This window comes from Pyrus communis, chromosome 14 (genome assembly GCF_041283825.1).
Source record: "Pyrus communis isolate YQ-2024b chromosome 14, ASM4128382v1, whole genome shotgun sequence".
NCBI classification, from domain to species: domain Eukaryota; kingdom Viridiplantae; phylum Streptophyta; class Magnoliopsida; order Rosales; family Rosaceae; genus Pyrus; species Pyrus communis.
In genome coordinates this window covers 21,388,540-21,410,342 of record NC_142578.1, presented here as the reverse complement: position 1 = coordinate 21,410,342, position 21,803 = coordinate 21,388,540, and the positions used below count along the sequence as shown (strand labels likewise).

The following is a 21,803-nucleotide window of genomic DNA, read 5'->3' as shown; positions in this document are numbered from 1 at the left end:
GTGCTCCATTTGTTCTCTCTTTAATTTTGTTTATTCCTACGCTATTACTTTCCCAAACAACTCAGATAATCATGAGACCTAAAGCATTAGGCCTTGAGAAAATGAGACAATTTTGCTATTAAACTAACAAATCTACTAAAAATTCTACGATGTTTTGGAGTATACTTCAGGTTTATAACCGATACACCTTGATTTTCGTATTTTTAATTAAAAATCTAACAGTTAAAAGATTAGGAACATCTCAAACTTTAGGAGATGTAAAACAAAAGACATTACTTGTTTGAATGAAATAAGGAGCAAAGCATGTTACTTTTTGATGTCGATTAAATGCGCAAAAGACCTTTGACCTGTTGAAACTTTCAACAATAAAAGAAATTTTTCATTGTGACGGGAACAAGTGGTACATCACGTGTTTTAATAGAAGTGGTGGAAAAATTTATTTTTTAAGTTATTAACTTGTTACCACACATATCTCACAATTTGGATATTAACACGTACTCTGTGCACCAATCACATTGAAAAATCCATTCGACAGTACATGCATCACCCATTTTCCCAGAACACTTCACTTTGATGGCCGCATGCAATACCTATAAATCCCACACTTCTTTGAACCACAAATTCACATCTCTCAGGCTCTCGACCAAAACCCAAAACAATGGAGCTCAAGTTCTCCACCTTCCTCTCCCTAACCCTACTCTTCTCCTCCGTCCTAAACCCCGCTCTCTCCGATCTCTGCAACCCCGACGACAAAAAAGTCCTCCTACAAATCAAGAAAGCCTTCGGCGACCCCTATGTCTTGGCCTCATGGAAATCAGACACCGACTGTTGTGATTGGTACTGCGTCACCTGTGACTCAACCACAAACCGCATCAACTCCCTCACCATCTTTGCCGGCCAGGTATCCGGCCAAATCCCCGCCCTAGTTGGAGACTTGCCGTACCTTGAAACCCTTGAATTCCACAAGCAACCCAATCTCACTGGCCCAATCCAACCCGCCATTGCCAAGCTCAAAGGACTCAAGTTTCTCAGGCTCAGCTGGACCAACCTCTCAGGCTCTGTCCCTGACTTCCTCAGCCAACTCAAGAACCTCACATTCCTCGACCTCTCCTTCAACAACCTCATCGGCGCCATCCCCAGCTCGCTTTCTCAGCTCCCAAACCTCAACGCTCTTCATCTAGACCGCAATAAGCTCACAGGTCATATTCCGAAATCGTTTGGGCAGTTCATTGGCAACGTTCCAGACCTGTATCTCTCCCACAACCAGCTCTCGGGCAACATTCCAACCTCATTTGCCCAGATGGACTTCGGCAGCATAGACTTATCACGGAACAAGCTCGAAGGTGACGCATCAGTGATATTTGGGCTGAACAAGACAACCCAGATTGTGGACCTATCCAGGAACTTGCTGGAATTTAATCTGTCAAAGGTGGAGTTTCCGACAAGCTTGACCTCACTGGATGTAAACCACAATAAGATCTACGGGAGTATCCCAGTGGAGTTTACCCAACTGAATTTCCAGTTCCTGAACGTGAGCTACAACAGGCTGTGTGGTCAGATTCCGGTGGGCGGAAAGTTGCAAAGCTTCAACGAGTATTCTTATTTCCATAACCGATGCTTGTGCGGTGCTCCACTGCCAAGCTGCAAGTAACGGCCATAATTGCAGATTTGGTCAGCAATTTTCAACTAGTTTCTGTTTAAACGGGTGTTTGGTCATACAAATAAGGAAATAATATTCATGAAAGAGACCCCGTTTTCCCATTATTTCTGTTGGTGTTTAAAATATCAACTATATCCAGTTTTTTTCAAGTTCGGCGTAAATTAGAGGCGAAGGTTACCACATCAGAATAAGTGTAGGGTGACCCTTCTCCACTTGTGTTGCCAATGTCACAATGGAGACTCCTTCCATGGCAATCTGTCAAGTCCGTCAACAATAGCCCTGCGGAACTCACTGTTGTGGAGAAGGAACGATGAGACATGCCCACCAGTGACCCATCTTACTTCTGAACCCGGACAAGCTTTTTGAAGCTCTAGCACAGAGTGTTTCGGGACGTATCCATCATCCTGAAACATAAAGTGTAATTAAAGGAAAAAACTTGTAAAGCTAGCAAATCAAAAACCAAAAATCAAGACTTTACATTCCACAATGACTTATTCGGAGTAGCATACAATGGTCAATTTGCTATTAAGAGCAGGAAATGGGAAAATGTTGATAGAATCTTAAAGATGGGTTAATAACAAAAGAGCAGAAAGGTAACCACATAAAAGTTGAAAATCAGAGTACAACGGATTATAAAACTACGAATATTATAGAAAACGAAGAAGCACTACAAGATTGGCCAAGAAGGCTACAACTCAGAGGACCACATTGTGACTGACTTGTTCATAATAAAATACAAGCACTCCTATACATGGTGAACTAAACCTAATCCAAAATGGGCAAGGAATCATAATCCTTATTCTCCAAGTAAACTAATAAAAACAGTAATAGATTAATTTTCCAACAATAAATACTTACAGTGGCTGAAACAAATATCACGGCATTGGGATTTTTTGGAATCGGAAAGCGCGTGACATCCGTGAGAGACAGGACATTGCGCATCCGTTCTCTCACTTCCTCGAGAGTCATTGCAGCCTTCTGCACTGCAAGATCTTCTCTCAGGGCTTCCCACGCAGTTGCATGCTTTAATATTCCCTCACAGAATGCCACAACAGCAGAGTGTGGAGAGAGAAAAGGTAGGGTTGCGACGGGTGTGGGGTGCAGTGATCCAACCATTGCAGCATGTACTCCTCCTAGGTTCCATAGAAGCATTATATTTTCGGCCAAAAGGACTGTGATTAAATGAAGGGTGCCAGTGTTCCACTTCCAGGAAAAGTCCATGATTTATTCCAAAGGTCAGAACTAAAAATTTAGGTTCAACTTTCAACCATGTAGAAACGAAGTAAAACTAGTTTAAGTTTTAACAATAAATAATACTTCAAATTTTAAACCAGAGAGAATGGGAGCGACTTCTTCTAACTTCGAACACTTAAAGCTATAGCAAGAGATGGAGTTGGGTCTTTACCCATGCTAAGTCCACAAACACCCATCTTGCCAAACCCTGCCTCACAGTCTAGCCAATGCAAGAGACTGCGAGCTTCTTCAATGGTTGCCTTTCCTAATAAAAGCAAGTCACTGACACACATGAGTTTTGCCCCACGCTGCATCACAGGACGTCTTTGTCCATAGAAAGGGCTGCATAACATATCTACCTCAATTAAAAAGCTGGAAGGTACGAATAGTAACCATGTAGAACTCTGATTTCAGTTACAAAAGGTATCTGGCTGCGCAGAATAATTTATACCTCTCAAGCACCATAGTAGCAATGTTTTCCTTCAGCAAAGGTCCACCAAGACGTAACCTCCGTTCAAATGTATGGTCTCCAGTTCCTGCAAAATGGAAATTACAAATCGTAACGCAAAATGTTAAAAAAAAAATTTCGATCAAGTGTTACTGCAAAGAAATTCAAATTAGGAAGCTTTAAAGAGATTTTGTTTCCAGAGCTTCTCCACTAAGTTGATTAGAGAAGGACTAGCTCAAACCAAAATGTAATACATCATCAGTTATCACATATTAATCTAGAGATATTTGAATAAATATGTAGTCAGCATAGAAATTCCTCCCAGTGTTCCTCAACAATGCCAACCAAAGAAGAACAAATTACTGCGCACACAATCATATACTTTGCAGCAATAATATAGTTGAGAGAACCAAACCAAGTAAATTGGACGGCCATGTTTGTCAATCTTCCAAAGGAACAAGAACAGTTCCTCCAAGTATACTTTTCCAAAACTAGTTAACACTTAAAACTCAATATTAGACTCTTTGAGAGAAGTATACAAGTTGAAGACAAAGACCCAATTGAATTGTAAACATTTTAAAATAAATAAACAAAACGTATTTCTAGCATTTGATTTCTAATTCTAATATTTCAATGCTCAACACAACGCATGGTGTGCCAAGTTACCGCTACCTGCCAACCTTTGCTACTGTAATCAAAAGGCAGAAAACAGGTTGAAATTATATTTCAGAGCATTTCATCAATAAGCAAGGCTCAAAGTTCATATTGCTAGAGATAAATCGAAGCGGTAAATGTAGATCCAACCTCCCAATAGTTTACTAATGATTTGTTATACTACATCGGTGCAAATAACCAAAACATACACGAATAAAATAAGAAAACATTAATCCCAAAATTCCAATCCTAATTTATCACACGGTGAAAACATATGAACCGTAATTATACCTGCAAGATGAACGACACAGGCCATCCTCTGAGGAAGAACCGATTTTGGAACAAGAAACGCAACTCTTGCACTGTGACTCTCAGGAGGCAATGCACTGAGAAGCTGCTCATCACAAGGCGTCCGGAAAACCCCTTCTCTGAGAGAAGCCGTCTTGCTCTCCCAAACAGTTTTCCAAGTTGGTTGGATCACAGTAGGAGGCCAATTCTGGCCAGCTGCTTCTGGGAAAAGCTGATTTATCATCCTCTCAAGCAGCTCAAGCTTTGTGCCGCCCCACCCTCTCGAAAAAAATTGAGGGCTAATCTTTGTTCTGTGCATGAATGCACCATACACATGGTCCAGAACATAATGAAGCATTCCCAGATTCACAGTCACCATTTTTGAGAGAAACGCAGAAATTCAAACACCAAAATTTTCACAAAAGTTGGGTTTTTTGATCAATTTGAACAAAACCCAGACGAAATTATATGCACACTTTCAGAAACAAAGAAGAATCCAGAATGTTGGGGAATAAGTATGTGTGAATTTCATCATCTGAAAAACATGAATTGGGGATGAACAGATTAGAGATTACTGAACAATTGAAATAAATATTAGGTAACTATGGCGAGTGTGAATCGAGAGGCATGGATGGTGCAGAAATCAATGGGAAACTGGAAGGAATTGGTGAGGCGAAAGGAGATGGGAGGAGAAGGGGTTGGTGAGAGAGTGGAGGGGATCCAGAATCCGAAAGCGAAAGGGGAGAGGGGGAAGCGAGAGAGGGAGGTCTATCAAACCAAAAGCAAAAACAAAAACAAAAAATGTGGGCTGAGAGTAAACATGGGATTGAGACGGTGGATTGGGGGCAGTGCTTTTTGTGATGGCAAGAGCTTCAAGGACAAGGATTTACTGTTTTACTGTTTTACATGCAACGCCAACGGCTTCACCACGTTATTGTGTTAAAATTTACACAACAAAATTAGACAAAATTAAGCTGGGACTGTTTTTTGTCATGGGAATATTCCTAGGTTCGGCCTTTGTTTTTTTTTTTTTTTTTTTTTCTTTGAACAAAAGAGATTCACAATGGGTTAGTAATAATGTGGTTCAAATTCATCTTTGACGAGAATTGAATCTAAAACCTCTCACTTATAAGTAAAAAGTTAACAATAATTTTCTGTTACCAAAAAATTAGATAAATTCACATGCAATTCTTTTCAATTTAATTTCAATCAAAAATAGAGTTTTCTCATTTAAAGGACACAACCACTTAGAACTAGAATATCAGCTTGTAAATATAAAAAATTTACGCTCGAAAAACTAGTCATTTTTCTCGCGACCTTACTAATTGATAAGATAGCTTCAGGTCAAAAAGAGTCATTTGTCAAATAAACTAAATTAAGGCGAATTCCATAAACATATGTCGAGTCCAAAATACACTCAGTGGAGGGAAAACCCAACGAGCAAATTCTTATGGGTAAAGCACTGGGCACGTTTACGTACCCGTAATCGGAATCAATTTTCGGAATTGGATTCCGATTACGGGATATATCTTTGTTTATGTAATTTTGAGGAATTGAAATACATGTGGAGTCCACACGCAGTAAGGAATCCAACTCCTAATTTTGGAGCAATTGAACTCCCTACATGAGGGAAGTATTTCAATTCCTGGACACCTGAGGAATCCATGGTGGATTTCTTCTACCAATTATGCCCTTAGTTGTTTCTGATTATCCCAACATTGCCCTTCATTTGACACTCATCTAGCGCAACTCATTCTCCATCTCTGCCAACACCACATCCTCCGCCGTGCAGGGCCACATCACATACTTGCCTACTCTCCATTCATTTCACCGAATTGTTGGACTCTTACCTGAATCCGACCGCTGAACTCTTAACCGACGTAGTGGACCAGGATCGAAATGGCAACGAGATCGCTCCGCTTTGGATCATGAATGGCCTAGCTATGGGGTGGTGGCTATGGAGGCATAAGGGGGTGGAAGATAGAGACAGGGCAAGGAAAGGTAGTGGTGGGTGGAGGGCATTGCAACTGGACCTTCAGGATGACAGGGAGGCGTGGGAAAGATGGAGATGTGGGGGATGGATGGAAATAACCATCTTTTAATAAATAAATAAAACCTATTTATATATTTTTATATAGATGAATTTTATTATATAAATTTATTTAAGAAATTTAATTTAATTAATTAGTATGAAAATAATTTATTTATGTAAGGGCAATTTAGTAATCAATCCAGTTTTCATTCCGATTGAAGTGAATTAGTAAACAACTTATATGGACTCAACATCATTCCTACTCCGATTCTAGATAGTTTTAGTAAACAATTTTAATAGAAATTTCATTCTCATTTCACCTCATTTCAATTCCTCCTCAATCCAATTACTTTCAATCTGATTACGGATTAGTAAACGCACCCCAAGAGAATTTATAGAAAATAAATTAAAGCAGTTTCCATCTAAGCAAGCGTTTATTTTCTTCTTTCGTAAAAGTTTAATTGCGTTTGGCAGTGGAAAACCCCATAAATTTGTTAATGAATTCGACCTACTCTCGCTGTCAACTTGTCATGATCAAGTATGAGGTTGTCAATTTCTTGTTGGGGTTTACATAATCTTAAAGTTGGCCCACAGACTACCACAAATCGTAAATTCCACTTTTATAAGGCTAATGGAATGTGAAATAACACTTTTATTTTCATAATCTTTTTCTGTAATCCACCGATTATTCTTGTCACCTAGAATATGGTTTCTATCTGTTGATATGTTTTGTTCAACTGTTATTGACATTTCATAAATTTATCATGTATTCAGATGTGGTTATAATATCACGTGATTTTAAGCGTATCAAAATATTAATGTGTAAATAAAGATATAAAATATAGTCTTTTAAACGTGTTTTAAACACAAAAATACACAACGATTTGTAGACATTCGTGTAGTTTTTGTATTTTCTCATAAACTTACGTCTTGCATTTGATTATGCTATATATGTTAGTGAGTCTGCTACCATAAAGACCGCAACTGCATATCTGGGAGAAACTTTTTAATAGGGTGTTTGAACACGTCATGTGTAAGACGCATCTCTATAAAACATAGACGCTTATATTCTTTGTCTCATCTGATTCTATGACAGTTCAATGTAAGAGTTGTCCTAGTAGCCACTACGGCTGCCGTACATAGGATTTTCTCCATGTGTAAACAAAGGATGATTGACAAGCTAGACTGATGAATTTACAATGTGTTGCCTTTTTCAGTTAGAAGAGGTAACTGTGAAAAAAAATCTTCTTCTCAGGAGATCGGAAGGTAACATGTATAAGGTGAATCCATTGACTTGATGATAGAGTAGATGAATGCAACTGAGAAGTCAAATTCTCAGAAGGGAAGGAAAGGTGCAAAAGGAAGAACCACAGTATTTGATAGAGTATATAATAATACATTTGAATTCTTTCAGTGACAGCTAGTAAAACACACAAGGTTCTCTATGAATGATCATTCAGGAAGATGGAACGGGATTGAACCTAGCCACTGGAACACAAACCAAAGGATGAGCCCTCGGAAGTGTTAATCCAGCTGCCTCTTCCATGTCAACAGTTCCTTCAACTTTCCACTCAAAGCACTGAACCATAGCGGCAAGTGTTGTCTGCACAACCTGCATTGCAAGCGAGGTTCCGGGACATCCTCTTCGTCCACTCCCAAATGGCAACAGATGAAAATGCTGCCCCCTCACATCTAACTGGCTCTTCCCACTTCCCTCTTCGGTCACAAACCTCTCCGGCTCAAACTCCAATGGCTTCTCCCAGTGGTTAGGGTCTCTGTTGATAGCCCACACATTCACAAATAATCTTGTTTTCGCGGGAATGTCATAGCCGCCGATGGTGCAAAATTCGGAGGACTCTCTCACGATTAATGGACCGGTTGGGTGAAGCCTTAGGGTTTCTTTCACTATGGCTTGTAGGTAGGGAAGGTTGGCAATGTCTGATTCTTGTACTAGCCTGTTTGTTCCAATTATGGTGTCAATTTCTTGTCTTGCTTTCTGCATCACATCTGGATGGTTGATTAGTTCTGCTAGTGCCCATTCTGTCGTGATTGCAGATGTGTCGGTTCCAGCAGAAAATATATCCTGATATGTAACAAATATATATCAACAATCGCTTCATTAATTTACATATGCACATAGCATTTAGAAACTTATTGTGATTTTGGCTTATAACATCCAACCATATGGAAAAGAATATGTGCACGTGAGTCCTTCTACCATACGACAATGTAAAGTATATACATTGCCTTTTAAGTGGTTCGATCCACTCATTAAATTCCGTCGCTTAGATTCGTGAACGTACATTCAATCGTTAAATTCAGTAAATGTATACTAAATATGGATGGATGTAAAAAAATTCCGATTGCATGACCTCATGTTTATCATTATAGTTGTCATTTAACAAATACGTATTATAATTAGTTATTAATGAAATCCTTCACAATTAGAGGCATTATAGTGACCGGTGAATGAGCAATAAATTACTAATAGGCAGTGTAAGATTTGATAATTCAGAACTATTTACCAGGATGAATGCCTTTATGTTTTCTCTTGTCAATCTAAACTCCGAGGTTTCATCTTCAGCTATGTCGAGTAAAATGTCAAGTAGATCCTTAACTGCATCACCGCCACCTTCGCCAACTTCCTTCTTCTTCCTTTCCTCTTGGTGCTCCTTGATAATCCTCTCCATCATAAAGTCAAACCTGTCACGCACTTCCTTAAGCTGTTTCCCAAACCCTTGCAAATCTAAATTCTTACAAAACCATATGAAGTCTGACAAATTAAACTTTCCCGTCAACTCAGCAATAGCTTTCACCTGCTTCCTGATCTCATCAGCCTCTTTTTCGTTCGAAGAGCAACTCTGCCCCATAATCATTCTCGATATGACGTTATTTGTCACCGTCATAAGCTCTGCGCCAACATCAACTGGCTCGGCTGCCTTGGCCTTGTTCAGAAGCAGTTGCACGAAACTCGCCAACTCTTCACGGCGGACTGGAAGGAGCTGATCGAGTGTCCTTCCACCAAGAAGCTCGGACATGCATAGTTTCTTCATGAACTTCCAATAAGGTCCATAAGGAGCAAATGAAAAATCAGCTGATCCGTACGTGAGGTAATCAACAGCAGAAATATAGGGCCTGTTGGAGAAAGAACCCTCATGAGTTTTGAGGAACTCTTTCGCCATCTCTGGCGTGGAAGCAACTACGCAAGGGACGGAACCAAGAAAGAGGTGAATCAGAGACCCATATCGGTTGGATAGCTTGTGAAGAGCTTGGTGAGGTATTGGAGCAAGGAGGTGGAGGTGTCCGAGGATTGGCAAGGCCATCGGACTTGGTGGAAGGCGAGGCTTGGTCCAAAATTTGGTGAGCATGGTTCGGACCAAAACTGTGGAGACTAGCCACACGAGGAAAAGTATGATGTATCCTTGGAAATCTACTTCCATGGTTGATTGATCTTTGTATTATTCTCATCAAAAGATGTTGTTCTGATGGTTTCTTATTTAAGGAGCTCAAACCCTAATTCATTTTCCTAGGAATTTTAGAGTCCTCAGACAAGGAATTCAATATCCCATCATTTGAGAGTTTGTCCATTCTGTTGAGATATGTTACAAAATAATATCTATTTGTTTTACATTTTTTTTTTGGCTGAGTATTTGTTTATATTTGAAGTGGTTGGTTTCTTGTTACACTTTAAAGCGACTCCTATTTCTTATGCACACAGAGATTGTTGAAGACCGATTCCTTTTTACATTCACTCATTGTTCCACAGGTACTTCTTGGTTACATGTGTTGGGTTATATAATGGTACAGTTTCGATTTTGTGGTGATAGTTAGGATTCAGCGTTGTGGTCTAATTAATTGTTTTGGGGTGCATGAGCTTGGATACGTGTTATACTAAATTTTGTAGCTGTGTATTTTTAGTTATTTGTGTGGATTTTGTCAGCTTTGGTATAGTGCTTTCGGGTTGTTTTAGAATTCCAATTGAGATTCATGTCTTAATACACGTCTTTATTGTATCCTTAATCATTAAATTTATATAATGAATATCTTTGTATAAAAAAACAGCACTCAAATCATTAGAAAGCCTGATGTAGTGTTTTTAGGGTGGAGGGTAGAGACTGGGTCAGCATGCAGCCGTCTTTGGTGCAAAACTTGAGTTTAAAAAACCGCAAGTGTGTATTACTCTATGTATAAATGACCGGCATCTTATTCTCAACGCTATGTTCTTTGTCCTAACTTGTTTGTTTCACATTTTCAATTGGTTAGAGCCGGCAACATCCTTACAATATCTTCCAAGTTTTGAATGCTAGCATTTGGTCATTCTTGCTAGTTGCTATCTGCAGCTGATTGGGTCAAAGAACTGCACTAGTTGATTTGGTCATTCTTGCTATAGCTAGTTGCCATCTGCAGCTTAGAGATAATCATCACTAAGACTACCTCTCTAACAACAACCATGATTGCTCTGTAGCTATTGGCAATTTTTCGTGTAGTGGTGCAAGACAACATAGAAATTTGCATTTTACATTATTTATTCGTATGAAGTTTTTGTTAATTTTTCATCTCATTTCTCACTCCTTTTCTAATTTTATGTTGCACGGGCATCATAGTTCCATATTTGAATTTCAAAATAGGAAAATAATAATAATAATAATAATAATTCTCCTTTTTTAATACAAACGATATCATACACTAATGTAAACTAAAAAAAAAAAAAAAAAAAAACAACAACAAGAGAGTTTGAACTCAAAACATAATTGGTTAAAAGAGAGGTTGCAAAGCGAGGAATTCAAAAGACATATAATATAAGAAATATTCTATTCATACTAAAGAGAAGCATTTTAATATACACCCAGCCAAAATGCAACTTATTTTAATCCAATATAAAGAAAATCAAATACTCTATGAGAATTGAGCTAAAATCAACTTTTGTATAATTTATAATTGTGCCTAACACTCATTAGTGATCTTGTGAAAGGGAAAAGAAAAATTACGCGTGGGCGAGTGTGATTGGCGTCAAAATTACATATTTAGTAAATAAAGGCTAACGGTTTTCTAATTAGTAGAGAAATTTTATTTGAACCCGTATAATTACTTTCTACATTTAATTTAAATTGTCTTTTTTACTCTATTACATAATTATCATCAAGTACGAAATAAAATTAACAATAAAACTAAAACTTATCAATAAACTCACATTCTATAATTAAATCATACCATCACCTCTTGTTTCATCCAAATAATCCATGTAATAGTTTCATCCAGCCTTCTAGTTCATGGTTCTTTCGTTTGATTAAGTCACTGCAAACACAATACTAAGGATGAGACAGGATTCATTCAGGCCATGAAACTGGCAATCACTGAAACATCATATGCTTTTGGTATGGATAGAGGGGTATCTTTCCCCTGTTAATTGGATAAGATTGTGTCAACCTCATGCAAGTAAGTGTTGATCAACTGTACAGGACATCCGGGATCTGCACTAGATTTCAAGGTCTGAAGTTGTGAAAAATGATTATTGATTAAACCCTGCGGAAAGATATGAACACACATTAAATCAAATAGCACTCTTCCAAACATTACTAAAATCAAGTAAATCTATTGTATCCCATACAAATACAAAATAACTTGAATTAGCCTTATGTCATATCCATGGAGAAAAGCGCCATACTTCAGTAGGTGGTTTGATTTAAACTTTGATGAGCTCTCTCCCAAAAAACCCAATGCATGGTTCTTATAGTTTCATAATTTAGTTTAGTGAAACAAAAGTTGAAATATTATTGATTGGTAACCCTATCATAATATGATTGCAAGGATGATCACATTGGCGTAAATTATGAATTTGTGCACTTTTTCGTAGTCTTAACTTGAAAGGGACTTCTGTTTGCAAATTTTGGATTTGTATTTTCTAAATGGGTGTAGAGATAAATTTATAAATTGAATTAGGTTTGTGAGGGTAGTTTAGGTAGTAAATTTGATTTTAAAGAGATATAGATAGTTTAATTAAAGGAAGACTTTGGATGCGGTCCCTAACTACCAATGTGTTCTTTGACCAAAGCATTTGTGGTTTTCATTTTTTTATCGAAGTCCCTGACATTAATGTAATTATGTATTTCTATGTAGGTTATTGTATTTTTAAATTAAAAATGAAATTTGTAGTTCTTTATATCAACGAGATTTTAAATAAAACCCATAATTTATGGAATTAAAAATATTAAAGATAAATTGACACACCCAGACCAAAATCAAGGCGTGTTGGCCATCACGTGAGGGTGACGTAGCCATGTGCGCAGTGTGGAAATGATAATGATATAAAGAAATGTGAATAACTAAGAACCAAGCTAACTAATTTACACTAAGCAAATAAAAGTACAATCCCGATATTTAAGTGTGATACACCATAATCAGAGCATAGATAGCCTAAGTGCAGTCCAGCAGGACAAGTACTAATTATAAAATACTAGAGGTGGTCCTACATTAGTGCTAAACTGTCAGAATCGCCGTCAATTCCTCTTAAGCCACCAACAAGCACTTCTACCTAAAACCTGTAGGGGGCGCAAAACAGAAAGTGTGAGTGGGCAAAAACAATGCTTTTCAAAACCATTTCACTTGTCAAGGGTAATAACCCCTCGCTGTAAAACCTGTATAATTTCCCAAAAAATAGAATACATACATATATCAAAACCATGCTCGGAATAGCAAAATCCATATATATGCCATGTCAAATATCTTAGCATAAAATATGTAACATAAGAGATATAAATCAAGGCAAATGATATGTCAGCCGGAGTCTTTTAATACAACATGTACGACTGAATCTATAGCTCATCCATCTAGCCAATAGCTCGATAAGTATGACATGTACACGAGTCACCTAATATGACCTGCACGGCTTAACCAATAGCTCAACAAGTATGCCTGCACACAAGTCAGAACCATCTAAAGTGGTCTGTACGACAGGACTGGGTGTAAATAAATACGCTTAAGTGCTACGATCAGGTGAAAACTGTGCTAATGATCGCGGGTCACCTACGAGTCGAAACCATCTGTAGTGGTCTGTATGACAAGACTGTGAACCTAACTTGGATCCAAGGTGAGCGTATGGTGCGGGAAGTGAACATCACGTGAAGGACTGTGCCCTAACCACGGGCAGGAGCACTAACACCAGGTATCAGGTTTATGAGCTATAATACATCTCAACATAATCATGCAACTCACATCCACAATCTATAAACTCACCTGGCACTTACCTGAGCATCTGCAGCGTCAAACATAAATATTTGCTACTACTAAATGCATATTCTAAGTATAAAATATTTGGAATGGCATTTTAAAACACAAGTCCATTTAAACACATTTTCTGGAAAATATCAAGCATATTCTAAGTGTGTGTGTGTGTGTGTGTGTGTGTGTGTGTGTGTGTGTGTGTGTGTGTGTGTATACTGAAAACCAAAAGCCCACTCACTAATATATGGCAAGGTCGTAACCCCCGAGCCTCGCCTGACTATGCTCGTCCTTTGGAAACGTCTCACCTATATGTGAAACAACTATTTTAACATTATTTTAAGCACATAAGCAAAACTAGATAATAACTTCTCATACATTGCTCAATTGGGGTATTTGAATATACCATCGTGGCTTACTCAATCCCACGAACATCCCCATATTTTTAGAATAATTTTCTGATGTCCCACGCGCCCTCACGCATTGGCCAAGGTACGGCCACACGCACGGCCACGCGAGGGCACGTCTCGGTTTAGTAGTAGTCTAGGTAAATCATCAAGGAATACGTCAGGAAAATGCCTGACTACTCACACATCCTCCACACTACTAGGAGTATTATCATTCAACACCACATGAGCCAAATATCCTTGATAACCTTTCTTTAATAATCTTTTAGCCCTTACAGCAGAAATAACGCCATGTCTCACTCCACTACGCTCACCCACAAATGTAACCTTAAGTAACCCAGGATGATGAAACGTGACTGTCTTCCCGTAGCAATCTATATTGGCACAATTATAATGTAACTAATTTGTGCCCGAAATAACATCAAAATCAACAATATCCAACGGAATGAGGTTAACGAGCATAACAACATCCTCCACCAACAAAGGACATCTTGTATACACACAGCTAACATAACATGTCTCCCCTCTAGGCATTGAAAACTCTAAATCATACCTAAGAGGTGTAGGATGAGGTTGTGTCGTCTGAGCAAACGTATGAGAAATAACAGAATGTGTAGCACCACAATCAATTAATACATTAGAAAAATGACCAAGAATATTCAACATACCCATGATCAAATCAGGATTATTCTAAGCATCATGCAGTGTAATGTGGTGAATACGCCCATGAGCCTGTTGTCGTCCTCCTTGACCTCTGCTAGCCTGATTACCACGTCCCTGCACACTACGCCCCTGACCTGGCTGATTAGGCTACCTCGATGGTCCAGCACTATTAGAAGCAACCTCCACGTGCTGGGATTATCCTCCAGGATACCATTAAGACCCACCAGCTGAATAGGGAGGATACGATGTATAACCTCCAGGATACTGAGGGTAACTACTCTGATAATATGGATCATGCGGATACTGATACTGCCCTGCAGAATAAGGAGCTACATTGCCTTGATAATGATAAGTACCTCTGCGACCCATCTGGGTATAACTACTAGGTCATGGGACCTGCTGAATCGGCACTGGTGGTGGTAAGAAAGATAGATGCGGCCTCTGCTGATTCAATGGGCAATGAATGGCCCGATGTCCCATATGCCCACAAGTATAGCATCCACTACTGCCTCGCCTACACTCTCCAAAGTGCTGATTATTACACCTACGGCACAAGGAAGCACATGTGCTACCAGAATCTCTCTGTCTCTGAAAACGAGGACCTCCAGAAAATCTACCACTTCTTCTCTACCCAGTGGAACTCAAACCCCCGCTAGAAGAACTGGAACTGGCACCACTTTTCTTAAAACTTTGAGTCTTACGAGGTCCCTGAGACGATTGACCCTTATCTTTACCATTTTTCTTCTGGTTACCATCTTTTTCTTCCTCCTCCTTGCTATCACTGGGCATGTTCTCTGAATCTTCAATTCGAAGCAGAATCTCATAAAACTCCTGGTAAGCAGCACAGTGAGTCGTGGTCGCCATAGAACGCCACATCTTTCAAGCACCCAACCTAAAATTACGGAGCATCTCCACTGGATTAGCAGCAATCCCCGGGTGATAGCGAGACAAATCGGTAAACCTCATGTAGTACCCATTAGCTGTCATCTTTCCCTGTTTCAGGTGCGTAAATTCTTGGTTCTTACAATCTATATGCTCTGGATGAATGAATCTCTTCTGAAATAACCATTTAAAAACTTCACAATCAGCAGCTTCATCTAGTGATAACTGATAAAACTCATGTCTCCACCAGGATGCAGGCTCCTAACCTAAAAACTAGGTAGTCGTCTCAACCCATTTATCCTCAAGGAGATTTCCCTGTCTCTGCATCAAAGGGAAAGTTTTCTCAAGATGATTGAGCCACCACTCAGCTCCCTCATGTCCTTCATTACCCATAAACTTATCCAATTTCATATTATACATAGTCTCCAGATGAGTCCTCTGGGGAAGGCGAAGCAAAAACTGAATAGCATTAGCTATAGCTTCTCCTAACTGAGTAATATTGGGGAAACTAGACTCAGCCGATGAACTTGGCTCTCTACAAGGTTGCATAATTCTGACAGAAGACACCAAAATAATTAGAATATTCACAAGATATGCATGACTGCCAACCCTAGGCTCTGATACCAAACTGACACACCCCGACCAAAATCAAGGCATGATGGCCGTCACGTGAGGGTGACGTAGCCATGTGCGCAGTGTGGAAATGATAATGATATAAAGAAATGTGAATAGCAAAATCCATGCTCGGAATAGCAAAATTCATATATATGCCATGTCAAATATCTTAGCATAAAATATGTAACATAGGAGATATAAATCAAGGCAAATGATATGTCAGCCGGAGTCTTTTAATACAACCTGTACGACTGAATCTATAGCTCATCCATCTAGCCAATAGCTCGATAAGTATGACATGTACACGAGTCACCTAATATGACCTGCACGGCTTAACCAATAGCTCAACAAGTATGCCTGCACACGAGTCAGAACCATCTAAAGTGGTCTGTACGACAGGACTGGGTGTAAATAAATACGCTTAAGTGCTACGATCAGGTGAAAACTGTGCTAATGATCGCGGGTCACCTACGAGTCGAAACCACCTATAGTGGTCTGTACAACAAGACTGTGCACCTAATTTGGATCCAAGGTGAGCGTATGGTGCGGGAGGTGAACATCACATGAAGGACTGTGCCCTGACCACGGGCGGGAGCACTAACATCGGGGTGCAGGTTTATGAGCTATAATATATCTCAACATAATCATGTAACTCACATCCACAATCTATAAACTCACCTGGCACTCACCTGAGAGTCCGCAGCATCAAACATAAATATGTACAACTACTAAATGTATATTCTAAGTATAAAATATTTGGCATGGCATTTTAAAACACAAGTCCATTTAAACACATTTTATGAGAAATTACCAACATATATATATATATATATATATATATATATATATACACATATATATACACATATATATATATACACACACACTGAAAACCAAAAGCCCACTCACTGATATGTGGCAGGGTCGTAACCCCTGAGCCTCGCCTGATTGCACTCGTCCTCTGGAAACGTCTCACCTATATGTGAAACAATTATTTTAACATTATTTTAAGCACATAACCAAAACTCGATAATAACTTTTCATACATTGCTCAATTGGGGTATTGAATATACCATCGTGGCTTATTCAACCCCACGAACATCCCCATATTTTTTAGAATAATTTTTCAATGTCCCACGCGCCGGCCAAGGCACGTGCCTGGCACTCTGAACGGAATCTCGAACTGCGTTAGGGAATATTCCGTTAAATAACAACATATACTATTAATTTTACCTGACACCATTAGCATATTCCATCAAAATTGACGGAATATTCTCCTCCTTCCTTGGTTCGCCGAAGTCCGACGCCGGCCGTCGCTGCTATCGCTGGATTCTGGGAAATTTTCAAACCTTAATATCTCATCCATTTCTAAACCACATTTCATGAAATTGGTACCAAAATGAAGCTTAGGACGAAAGGAACACATCTTTACCACTTTTAGGTCCTAAAACCAATATAATTTGGCTGGAAAATCTCGATAGTCCGGCCACCCCTGCAACTCGATGAACTCGACTGTCCTGATGTCCAAAACCTTCCAAAATTCTTCCATAAGCTTCGTGAAGAAGTATGAAGACTCCTTAGGATCCTAAAACTCAACGAAACATTCGCGATCACGATGGAGTAACAGTGCACCTCGTCGGAGCTCCCTGGTTCTTGAGTTTCTGAAGTCCTCACGTCCAACCAAAGCTATAGTTCGACTCCTGAGCTTGCAAGGAGCACGAAGATAAGATCCACAACCTCAATATGTGAGTGATGAAGTGGTTTGAGAGAGTGACTGTACGGGTTGTATGGAAAATGGAAGCAAATCCGAGAGGGGGAGAGAGAGAGATCAACGGGTGTGTGTGTGTGTGGTCCAGGTTTGGCCAACCAAACAAAATAAAACAAAAATCTTAAGTTCTAATTGGGTCCAACTAGTTAGGAAGGAAAAGAATTGGTCCCAAACCCTAAGCTCATTCACACAACACACTTAATGTTCAAGGGCATAAAAGTCATTTCTACACTATCGAGGACAAAATATATTATAATTCGGGATGGGTTGTCACATAAATTATACTCTCCAATAGATTATGTATTTATATTCATGGGTACGTTCATCAAAACTAACCAAAAAATTATTGTACCGAAACATGGGTACATTTATCAAAAACAAAAACAAAAACAAAAAAGATATTAGGCTTCATAACATTATTAAATTTATTCTATTAACCTTAACATGGATACATTCTCAAATCAACGAAATAAAATTTACCCATATAAGTTTAAAAAATGGATTAGAAAAAAGATTGAATGAATTTTATATAAAATGGGTACTTTTTATATTTGAAAAAGAGTATATTTGACATATAACAAATTGGTATACTTAATTAGAAAAAATTGAAAAATTATATGAATGGGTACATATAAGATTAAAAATTTGAAATTTTCTTGTAAAAAATAATGGGTACAAATTTATTCTAATTTTATTTTTTATATTTTGGAAATGTTTTGAATTAAAAATTAATTAGGAGTTTAATAAGGGTGTGAGTATTAAAAACCTAAATCAACTAATTTTTATTTTAAAAAAAATATGTAACTGACATGTAGTTCATTAATAAATTAATGCTAAGGGCTTTGATCAAAATCTAAAAACTGATAAAGTCTTACTCAATGAATGTTAGAAACTAGGGATTAAATACTAATTTTTCCTTAATTAAAAGTAGTACGGGTGAAAAAAATAAGTTGGATGTAGAAAAAGATTACATGGATTCAAATAAAATTTCCCCAAGTAGTACTCTTTTCCCTTTATAAGCGAAGTTGAACACAACACTAAAAGAAGATTGATGAACTCAAAAGTTAATTTCCTATCGAAATTCATTGCGAGGAATAACTATATTATTTTCCAAAATTAGCAGGGTATATTGACCATCTAATTCAACTCTATATGGGAAATTATTATGTAAAATATATGTCCTTCAGTGGATGTGGATAATGCTAGTATTGTATGCCGACAGAAAGGGCAATCAACACCATGTTATGAATACAGACCCAACACTATAATTCTTGTCATCCTTCACAGAAATCACAATCACATTCTTTAGGATTTTTCCTGCAATGGTGTTATCTTGCAAATTCTGTTTTCTTCACTTTTTCCCACTATAGGGGAATAAAAGTGAGTGAGAAAATAATTGAAGACAACCCTCCATTCTTAGGTTTTCTAGTCCAAGAACAAGTATTAGTCCAAAATCCATTGCAATGTGTATTTTTTTTTTTTTTTTTGAACAAACGAGATGGGCTTAGTCTCACAATGGGCTAGCAATAAAATAGTTCAAATTCGCCTTTGGTATTAAGTGGCAATGTGTTTCTTTCCTAGTGATATTCCTCTTCACTTATAAATGAGAGGTCTTAGGTTCAATTCTCGTCAAATGCGAATTTGAACCATATTATGGTTAGTTCATTGTGAGGCTAAGCTCACCCCCTCCCCGTAGATAATATCGTTTGTTAAAAAAATAAAAAATAAAAAACTCATATTTCTTTTGTATCTCTACACTCTTGAACATTGAATATTAATCGTTATGTCGGGAATGCAAACACACCCATTTGATCACCCGTACATCATTTTTATTCAATGATCCAACTAGGGTTTTGGCATTGGGGCTTTCACTGTGCAGTGCACCAATTGCATAAAATGGAGACTCATTCCATCGAAGGAGAAGAAGTACGAGGAGATTCGCATTCTGGGAGAACCCTTTTACTGCGAATTGGCACACAAATGACAGAAATATGTTTTTGTGATTTTGTTTAGCTCAGCTTGAATATCTTCACAATCATAGTTAGTTCTTTAGCTGATAGTTAATTGATTTTGATTTTTCTAGTATGTGTTTCTATTGGAAGAAGGACAGCACGACAAGCTGTATGTACAGACAGCACAGCAAGCATACAGCACGGCAAGCATGGGTAAAGGAAAGACAGCAAGGGTGTGCACTCTGGAAAGGAATGTGCATGTGATTGCTGACTCATGGACAGCAGGGAAAGGAATGTGCATGTGCATGTGTGCTGTCAGAAGTCTTCCCATGCGTGCTTGGTTACTGTTAAATCATTTTCCCATGTGTGCTGTCAGAAGACAGCAGATGGTGCTGCTGCATGTGTGTGTGCTGTTACCTCGTAGTTTAATGTGTAAAGGTGTATAGATGGTGCTGCGGCATGTGTGTGCATGCTGTCACTTACAGTTTAATCTGTAAAGTTGTTGTTGTGGTGTATATATCAAAGCCTTCCCGTAAGGCCTGAACATATGAGATTTTGAAGTAAAAAAAAAAAAGGTATTACAATTCAAATCAGAAAAATCAATATGGTATCAGAACAAGAAAAATAACCTGCTTCTGCATTTTCTTCCAGCTGATCGTATTCCATCTCCGACATGGCGGAAGAGAATTCTTATTCGTTTGGAGATTCCCAGATACCTTCCTCCTCAACCGTGTCTGAGGTGGATGTCAATCCAAATCAAAGATTAAGCTCGTTCTTGTTAAATGAGTTCAATTACTTACCTTGGTCGAGAGCAGTGAGTCTTGCCCTAGGTGGAAGGTCCAAGCTAGGGTTCATAAATGGAAGCATCGAAGTTCCTGATGTTTCTTCACCAACTTATGAAATCTGGCTTTGCAAGGATCAGCTAGTTATGTCATGGCTCCTAAATTCCATGGAACGTAAACTAGCTGAAATATTCAGTTATTCTGAATCATCATTCAAACTATGGGAGACAGTCAAGGAGATGTATGGCAGCCAGAACAATGATGCACGTGTGTTTCAATTGAAGAAGAACATTTCCAACATACAACAAGAAGGAAAGCCCTTTGTTCAACTTCTAGGCAGCATGAAGAGCATGTAGAATGAGCTGGAAATGTATCGGCCTCACACAACTGAGGCGTCTTTACTACTGAAAAGGGCAGAAGAAGACAAGATATTCCAACTCTTGTCAAGTCTCGATTTAGGATACGAAGACCTACGAAGCCACATACTCATGAACCCCGAACTACCTTCCTTCACCAGCGTATGTGCAACAATCCAACGTGAAGAAGTACGAAGGAAAGTCATGAACACTGGCACAAAGACCAGTGTAACTGAAGCAAGGGCTTATCTAGCCAACGAAAGAAAATACAAAGTGAAGAATCCACACTTAAAGTGCCAACACTGCAACTATACTGGTCACGTTAAGGAGACATGCTGGATTTTACATCCAGAATTAAAGCCAGAGTTCATGAAGGATAACAAGGACTCAAAAAGACTGAACCGTGCACCACATAGAGCCAACAATGCAACTACCTCAACCTCTCATAGGTCTGATGCACTCAAGAGCTTCACTGCAAATCCAACTGCACTCATAAATGAGTTTGCAGTGTATCTTCAAAGCAAGAAAGAAAGGATTAAGAGTGACCAAACGGTCGGCTTTGAAGATGGAAATTCAATAGCTTTGCTAGGCAAGTTTGCTGGATTTCTGACAGAAACACAACACATGGCCCAAAATGACATGCAAGGTATCATGACTGCTTTTAAAACTGCTCTTAATGTAAATATGATGCATGATTTGTGGATTGTTGATTCGGGTGCCACAGATCATATGACCAACCATGTTTCTAAGTTTCACAAGTTTGAAAAAATTTCAAAACCGTCTCAAGTCTCAACTGCCAATGGTGAGAGTTCTAAAGTTTTAGGGAAGGGAAATATCAACTTAAT

The 21,803-nt window shown here is 38.5% G+C and overlaps 3 protein-coding genes and 1 pseudogene across 3 annotated transcripts; 1 reads left to right on the top strand and 3 right to left on the bottom strand.

The window, feature by feature from the left end:
* Nucleotides 1-357: 357 nt before the first annotated feature.
* Nucleotides 358-5,111, bottom strand: LOC137712806 (uncharacterized). The gene is made up of 5 exons (XM_068451973.2): nt 4,287-5,111; nt 3,345-3,429; nt 3,066-3,235; nt 2,519-2,793; nt 358-2,064 (listed from the first exon to the last, which is right to left on the bottom strand). Exons 1-5 carry the CDS (start codon nt 4,660-4,662, stop codon nt 1,888-1,890), a joined length of 1,083 nt encoding a protein of 360 aa, XP_068308074.2. The 5' UTR covers nt 4,663-5,111; the 3' UTR covers nt 358-1,887.
* Nucleotides 659-1,764, top strand: LOC137712807 (polygalacturonase inhibitor-like). The gene has a single exon (XM_068451974.2). The coding sequence runs from the start codon at nt 659-661 to the stop codon at nt 1,649-1,651; it is 993 nt and encodes a 330-aa protein (XP_068308075.2). The 3' UTR covers nt 1,652-1,764.
* Nucleotides 5,112-7,668: 2,557 nt separating the features above from the next.
* Nucleotides 7,669-9,861, bottom strand: CYP93D1 (cytochrome P450, family 93, subfamily D, polypeptide 1). Its single transcript, XM_068451577.2, has 2 exons — nt 8,841-9,861; nt 7,669-8,398 (listed from the first exon to the last, which is right to left on the bottom strand). The coding sequence occupies exons 1-2, from the start codon at nt 9,753-9,755 to the stop codon at nt 7,772-7,774; spliced, it is 1,542 nt and encodes a 513-aa protein (XP_068307678.2). The 5' UTR covers nt 9,756-9,861; the 3' UTR covers nt 7,669-7,771.
* A 4,259-nt stretch (nt 9,862-14,120) lies between these two features.
* LOC148691379 (uncharacterized) lies at nt 14,121-16,121 on the bottom strand (annotated as a pseudogene).
* Nucleotides 16,122-21,803: the final 5,682 nt, after the last annotated feature.